General features: G+C 30.8%; 1 protein-coding gene across 3 annotated transcripts; it reads right to left on the bottom strand.

Moving 5' to 3' along the window:
* Nucleotides 1-380: 380 nt before the first annotated feature.
* LOC122629778 lies at nucleotides 381-8,159 on the bottom strand. 3 transcript variants are annotated; one of them, XM_043813548.1, is made up of 7 exons: nucleotides 7,467-8,159; nucleotides 3,287-7,179; nucleotides 1,997-3,213; nucleotides 1,648-1,926; nucleotides 957-1,514; nucleotides 721-854; nucleotides 381-540 (listed from the first exon to the last, which is right to left on the bottom strand). In XM_043813548.1, the coding sequence occupies exons 1-7, from the start codon at nucleotides 7,690-7,692 to the stop codon at nucleotides 476-478; spliced, it is 6,372 nt and encodes a 2,123-aa protein (XP_043669483.1). In that variant the 5' UTR covers nucleotides 7,693-8,159; the 3' UTR covers nucleotides 381-475. The 3 variants fall into 3 exon arrangements, 2 of the variants coding, with proteins under 2 accessions (XP_043669483.1, XP_043669482.1); XM_043813547.1 differs by having other exon boundaries at nucleotides 3,287-7,185; nucleotides 7,467-8,158; XR_006327345.1 differs by having other exon boundaries at nucleotides 480-540; nucleotides 621-854; nucleotides 3,287-7,185.
* Nucleotides 8,160-8,235: the final 76 nt, after the last annotated feature.

Genomic DNA, 8,235 nt, shown 5'->3' with positions numbered 1-8,235 from the left:
ACAAGACTTTTAATTAATTATTATGAGGTAACGTATATCGAAGTATGAAAAGATACTCCACAGAATCTCCAGTGTTGGTCATTAGGCCGTCTTCTTCAATTTCGAGTCTTCGCATCAACGATTTCTTCTTTTTCTTCCTTTTTTCTTTTTTTCTTTTTTCTTTTTTATATACGTTAAACACACTGATCGTCATGTAGCTTATGTGTATATATATATATATATGTATGTATGTATGTCTATATATATACACATATATAAATACACACACACATATGACACTTTACATGCGTAAAAAATAGATACTTGGAAGAATTTTTTTTTTTTTCTTTTCTTTTCCAATGTCTATATGAGATAATAGACACTCGAAATAAGACGGTAAATAAATTGTTTTTTTTTTCTATTTTAGATGCGGATTTCTTACATGATAAAATGGCAATTATTTGTGCAAAAACTTCTGCCACATCATGAGGACAACTTACCATCTTCGGGCGTTGCTTCTACTTGGATCATCAGAATGCACCGCGTCAGGATCAACATAGTCTGCAATTTTTAATGCACAGAAATTTGATTGAAATGTTAATGTATATATGTATATATAAAAGGAAAAAACATAATTTTACATCACGTAAACATATTGCGTTCTAGCAAATATGTAAATAACAATGAGATTCATAATGATTTTATAACTCATTAAAATTCGCAATTAAAGGTTAGAACCACCTTGTTTTCCTAATGTTTTTCGGTCCATATGATGGCTACAAAACATGACAGATTGATGAACGAATTGACAATCTCCGTCGTTACAAATCCCCATTAGTTCGTATGGACAAAGCACTCCATTGGGATTCACGTTCCTAATTAAGAAAGATAAGAAGCACAAATATGTATATATATGTATAAATACATATACGTATTTACATATATACACATATTCATATATATACCGTAGAACCCACCTTGGTACTTTCAAATGTGATAACATCGAAACATAAGGCTCGATAGTTTTCTTTTTTTGATAATCATCTTTTAACATTGCTTCCCCTGTTTCTATATACTGAGTAATATCACAATCTTCTTTGCTGGCAGGATTATTATCTATGCACGATACTACTTCTGTCGTTGTTCTATCGTAATAATGATCGTGCTCGATCGTATCATTTGTTTCGCACGAAGAAGTATCTCTTCCACTTTCTTCGTCTTCTTTTTGATCCGATGATCTCTGAGTATTCTCTTGAAAGATCTTTGATGTTGATATATTATTTTCATCTTTCAATGCAATCGTATTATTATTCTCATTATGATTGTCGTTCTGTTGTTCTCTTGTAGGAAAATTTTCAACTGCTGGTATTTCTCTTTCTATAGGTTTAGGTTCAGACTCCTTCTTTTGCGGGATAACTTCTTTAGATACTTCAGATATATGAATGGAAGGAACTTTCTTTTTGGAAAGTTGTCGTGTATGACTTGCAACTTCTTTTAACTTGTTATCTAAAAGATCTGCTCCGGCCTGAGGTACTCTGATAAAAGTAAAAAAGAAAAAAAAGAAGAAAAGATATAGAGAGAAAAAAAAAGGAAAAAAAGAAAAAAAAACTCGTTTCATTTAATAAGCAAAATTTTTTCTTAGAGGGAGATTATAAAACTCGTTCATACTTATAATCTTGTCCTACAACTTTGGTGCCTAGAACTTTACAAATTCTAGATAATTTGAAACATTCTCTTCTTCCGTTGTTAATTTTCTCATGCGCACCCATTACTTTTGGACCTATACTATTAATTCTATTACGATGTATTCGCAACTTTTCTTCTGCAACTTTTAATTGTTCTCTTAATTTTTTAACTTCTTCTACAAAATTCGTTTGTAAATCTCTTTCCATATCCCACTGACGTAAATCTCCTGACATTTCAGCCAGATTGTCTAAGACTATATACCTATACCATACATAATTCATTATTAAAATATCTATTCTTAGATATATATCTAAAAGAAAAATTAATGTACCTTTTCATAACTAATTTATGTTCTGTCTCCATTAAATGTCGTACTTGTTCTATCCTTGGAAGATTAACAAGAGAATTTAATTCTATTGTAACATCCTTTGTTATGCTTTCATTTAATTCTTCAACATTTGTTACTTTATTTGTTTCTGTGTTATTTGATGCAGATAATAAATCACTTTCATTGCTATTTTCAATATTCGACAAATTCGAATTTGTATTATTTTCTACTTTGTCTTGCACTGATGTAACTAATAATTGATTCTTCTCCTTAGTTTTTTTACTCTGTACATTTTCATGTTCTATTGGTGAATTTACATTTAACGTACTCGAACTATTTATATTATCAGTAATTATTTCATTTTTACTTATATTTGCATCTCTTTCATTTTTTTCCATTAAAGTACAATCGGTATTTAAATTGTTCGTTTTGTTCACTTCATTATGTTGTTTGGTATGATCCTGACCAAGTTCAATACAAGTTTTATCTTCGTTATCTTTATTTACATCAATATTTTGCTTATCTTTATTATGTACTGAATCTGTCCTTTCGGATAAATCTGTCTTATTATCTATTATTATTGCCTGATCAGGCTCGTGATGTTTCACTTGAATTTGAACAAGTTTATGATTTACTTCATCTTTAGTTAATATTTTCAATGAAGCAGTTGCTAGTTTAGATTTTTCTGTATCTTGTAGACTTATTGTATTTTCAGATACTGAATTTGTTGTATCTATTGAAGCAACATTACTTTCTGTTGTTTTCAGTTTTTTATTTGGATTAAGTGCTTCTTCATTAGAGGTTCTTATATTAGAATCCAAAGTAATTTGTAAAGATGCTTTTTTGGAATTTGATATCAAATTTGCATCGCTTTGTTTCCCAGAATTGTTCTTATCTACAGAATTTGAAGTAGTCGTAGATGTCGAGGAATCTTTATTCTTTTTCACTTCGATATTTCTTTCATTATTACTTTTTACAGATATCTGTAGGTTTAGATTTGAAAATTTTCCAAGTACATTTGGATTCTCTTTAGATGATGGTAATGATTCTTTGCTTGAACTGTCGGATGTTGCGGAATGTGATGTTGTATTAAAATTGTTTGTTTTTTTAGAGGTACCAATTTCTACTGATCTCTGTAATTTTAGTATTTCACGTTCTAAAATTTGTTGTTTCAAGCGACGATACTCTTCTTGCTTCGATACTGGAAGATGTCGTACTGCCTAAAAAGTTATTTCCACAAATGAATGATAAATTTTTTTCTAACTTTTCGTATACATATACATATATACTTACCAAGGGTGTATGAACAGTAGGAGAAATTTTACTTTCTGCCGATGTAATAGATGACAAGTTCTTTTTAGTTACGTTATGTAAAGGAATAGTTTGTTTGCTCGCCGCTGCAGTTTCTTGTTTCTTTCTAACATCTCTTAAAAATTGATCTACACTTTTTTCAAACTCTGTCGTAGGTATAGTTAAAATCGGACGTTTTTCTAGTTTATTGGAATTTGACATAGGGATAGAATTAGTTTTGAGTCGTTCGTGTTCCGAATCACTCTCTGTGTCAGATCCTAAATTTATCACAATACGTTGCGTATCTGAAGATATGATTTTTGTATTGCCTGTCCATTTATTTTCACAAGGCTTTACACTAGCATTTGATTTAATATCTATTAATTTCTCAGCATTATAATTAGATACTGCCTTTTGTAAAATTAATTTCTTTTGAACTACTGAATTTTGGTATTTTTTAGCATTATTTACAACTTTTGTACTTGCAGGAATTAAGACTTTTTTAAGAAATTTTCTTGATGGCCCTTTTAACAAAGGAAGTGGTCTTTTCTTACTAGAATTTGTTAATGACGAGCAAGAAGCCGTATCAGTACTAATGCCAATAGTATTTTCTTTTGCAACATCAGCGGATGATACTGGCACAGTGTATGTGTGATTTTTTTCATCTCCAGAATTATATGCAGATGTAGATTGTGTTGATGAATGAAATGTAGTATTATTTTGAACTGTTTGATGCGTAAGTGGTGGTGTTGCCGTATCCATTTGTTGTGCTTTCTGTACAGATGGTACAGTATTAACACATGATAAAGCAGCAGTTGTGGTAACCGATGTATTGCAAGAATTGGTATCTAAAGATTTTGTGCGTTTTGCTAAAGACGCTAATAAACTTGCTCTTAAAGCTTCCTCATCTTCATCTAAACTCGGCCTTCTGCTTGTGACCGCTGCTATGTGGTCATTTATTATCTTAAGTGATGAACTAATATTACTCTCTAAATTTGTAGAATGTTGTACAATATTATCCTTTTGTATTTCATTACATGGGAATGAAGTTTTACTTTTCACAGAATTCTCATCCAATGTCAATAAGGAATTACTTTCTTGACTCAATTTTGTTAATTTCACATCATCGAAATCAGCAAGAACTGTTGCATTAGATATATTTGTTTGTTTTTCAATATCACTAGATGATAATCCACTTTCTGTGCTCATTATAGTTCTATTTATTTCTCCCGACGTATCTAAATCATGCTCTAATGTCTCTATATTTTCACTAGAAGTTCTAATCTTTATATTTTGGGTAACATTATTAATTCTTCTCCTATTTCTTCTTGTACGCTTCTTTTTCTTAGGCACTAAATCTATATTATTAATAAAAACAGCCTTTTTTGAATTTACTGGCGAAATATTTTTTAAAGAACTAGTTTCATGTTCTCTGGATGGAGTAACAAATGCATCCTCTATTATGTTACTTGTACTCTCATCATTTAAGCAATTTTGGAATGCTACAGGTGTGGTTAATATTGTTTGCGGTTTTTTTATAACGGATGTAAGTTTCATAGGTTTGAACTGAGTACTTAATTTTGTATTGACATTGAAATCAATAGGAATCGGTTGCATTTCTGCACTTTTGAATGTTGGTTCAACATGATTCTCATATTTCTTTGTAGGCAATGGTTGTTGCAACTGTTTATTTGATTTTAGAATCGTAGCAGGAACCAAAGTTCTATTGATAAGAGTAGGAATTTTATTTATATCTTTAGTAACATCTGGAACACCATGCATGTAGAGTGGTTCTTCAGTGATTTTTGTTATTTTATGAATTGGATTATTTAACGTACTCTCTGTATTTTCCAAGTTCGCAGATACAGATATTGGTAGATTTGAATCAATAGTATCCATATCTGGAAGATCATCAATTGTTAACATCGAATCATTAGGAGATACAGAGCCTGTTTCAAAGAAATGCGGAGAATTAGTTCGTTTTCTTGTGATAAATGTCTCAACGTTGTTAATATGTTTTTCTTTATGTATATTTTGTATATTATGTACATTCTCTCCTATAGTTAAATATTGCAACTGCGATTTTTCGTGCATATTTAATATATTCGAATTTCCATAAGTATCATACATCATTTGTACAGATGTTAAATTAGAATTATTTGAAAAATGAGGTGTTTGTATTAATGGAAGCGTTTGCGATAAATCAGGGTCGTATATAGGAGCATCAGTTGGCGAGTAAGGTCTCTCTTGACCTGTACTAATATCCATTGCAATACAAGATTCATTAGTAGATATGTCATTTATCATATTACAATGCATGCCATTAAATTGAGAAATAGATATGGATTCATTACATGGTTTTGTAGTAATAACATCAGATTTGCTAGTTTCGATGGAATCAGACGGAGAGTAAGGAGCATCAGGATTTGTGTCATAAAATGTATTTTCAGTACTTGTATTATTCATCATATTTGATAAATAGCTTTTGTTTTCAATAATTCCTGTTCGTAAAGCTCTATGTTCCAATTGATTATTTGTATTATCGAAAGACGGACTACTAATTCTTTTATTAAAATTAATAAAGGAAACATCAGACGGTTGTATCCCTAGAAGTTCTGTATCTATAGGTATATCTATAGTAATATTGTCTGTTGGAGAATATGGCAATTTTTCTTTTTCCTGTTCAATATCTGTATCTAGCTCCATATCTTCAGTATGTGTAATTTCATTTGCAGCAGGAAGCATTTGAGCAACCGGTGGTGGTGTATCAATACGCTTTTCACTTGGTATAGGTATACTATCCAAAAAGCTTTGAGTAAATGGACTTTTACTACGAGAAATAGTAGAGCTATCATATTTTTTAGTCTTTATACCACGCTGTACTCTATTTTGATGTTTCTTTAATACAGCAGAACGTAATGCTATCATACGCAATTCTAAATCTTCTTCATCATGATCATCATCATAAGATGTTGTTTTATTTTCAAGTTCTATTTTGCTTTGTTCATTGTTTTTATCGCTACGTTTTTGCTTTGTTTCTAATGCTTTTTGTCTTAATAACGCTAAATCCTCTTCATCGTCAGCATCATTATTTATGTTACACGTAACTGTCTTCTCTTTGGTACAATTTGTTACATTGTCATTATTGTGTGATATATCTTTTATCATATTTGATAATTTTTCTTTCAATGACGAACAATGTTCCTTATTCTTAATATTTTCTTCTTGTGCTCGAATTCTTACAGAATCTAAACGTCTTACTTTCTTCAATAACTTATTTACATTGCCATACATATTAGCAGTACAAGTATTAGATGAAGACAATTGTTCGTTTTTCGATATCTTTTTTGATATCGTTCTTGTAGGTGATCGGTGTGGAGATCGTTTTGGGGATCTAACTCTACGAGGAGATCTTCTTAACGTAGGTGATCTACTATGCATGACAGGTGATTTTGATTTCCTAAGAGGGAATTTGAACCACATAGATGCTCTATATCTTCTAGAAGGAGATTTTGTAGTTAATCTTGATCTAATATTCCTATGCAATGGACTTAAATCTCTACGATGAGATCTAGACAAACGATCTCCTTTAGAATTGTCATTATTATGTTTTAAGGTAGTTTCTTCCGTAGTTATATCGATAGAAGAAGAAGAAACAAAATCATCAACATTGATACCAGATCCATGGGTTCTTTTCTTCTTTTTCTTTTTCTTACTTCTTGATCTTGACAAAGAGCGTATCTGTTTAGAATTATCCGTAAGACCAACAATCTCCATATCACTATCACTAGAAATAGGTACAAGATCGTCATTCTTTTCTTGTAACTTAGAAGCAGTATGTTTGACTCCTGTAGATCCTGAATCTTTCATATAATGACGATTTTCCTTTTCTTGAACTGTATCTTAAGAAAAAAAAAAATAAACTTCTATTTCATTAGATGGATAACTTATAAATATAAATAGCATAGTACATTAAAGTAAAAAGTTCTTTTTTATCAAACTAATTGTAAAACCAAATCACTGGATATATATGTATGTGTATGTATATATATGTATGATATGTGTATGTGTGTGTGTGTGTGTGTGTGTGTGTGTGTGTGTATGTGAAATAACGGAACATGCAACTCACGTCGATTTTAAAAATATTAATCGTTCTAATGAATAAAAGGAAATCAATCCATACCTTTTCTATTTGAACTTTTGGGATGATAATATTTAGTAGAAGTACACCAGGACGTACAATGTTGAGTGGAAAGACAATTAATACATCTTCCAGTTTTATTCCCATATCCGTAACCGAGATGTCCTTCTTCGGAGGAACTTACATCTTCCAAAGATATTTCGCCTTCTTCTCTCTCATCCAAAACTTCTATAGCTTCATTACAACCACTCGATAAGTCACTAGCCATTCTTAAACTTACCCTCAAAACGTAGATAATTAGAGGAGTCCATTCGTAGTTATCAGAAAAGATTACTAGCAAGAAAAACTTATCTTACGATGAAAAAGTAAGGTTAATTACGCGTCAATCTAAAACTGTATAACACACGTTAAATTTATAATTACACGTTTATGAAATATTTTTCTATTAAAATCTATAGAAATATAACGTTAATATAGAAAACAACAAACTTCAATCGTACGTTCCTTCAATTGGTCGTACGTATAAAGCAAATAATATCTCACCACACTTCTCCCATCTTTATTGCATAAACTGACTCACGTTTGCTCATGCTTTAGTGATTGCCTTTACAAACATGGCTACCAATATTCGCCATATTTGAATGTTAAATGATACTATAATTCTACTTTGTATTATCGATTATGACCGATTTTCACATATAACTTTATCAATTTTTTTTTAATATATAATGCGGTTATTACTTTTTGGTAGTTATATACATACTACATACTACGCACGCGCGCGTGCGTAAATCATCACGCACATAGCATA

This window comes from Vespula pensylvanica, chromosome 6, assembly GCF_014466175.1.
Source record: "Vespula pensylvanica isolate Volc-1 chromosome 6, ASM1446617v1, whole genome shotgun sequence".
NCBI classification, from domain to species: Eukaryota; Metazoa; Arthropoda; class Insecta; order Hymenoptera; family Vespidae; genus Vespula; species Vespula pensylvanica.
This window is presented reverse-complemented; position numbering and strand designations above follow the sequence as displayed.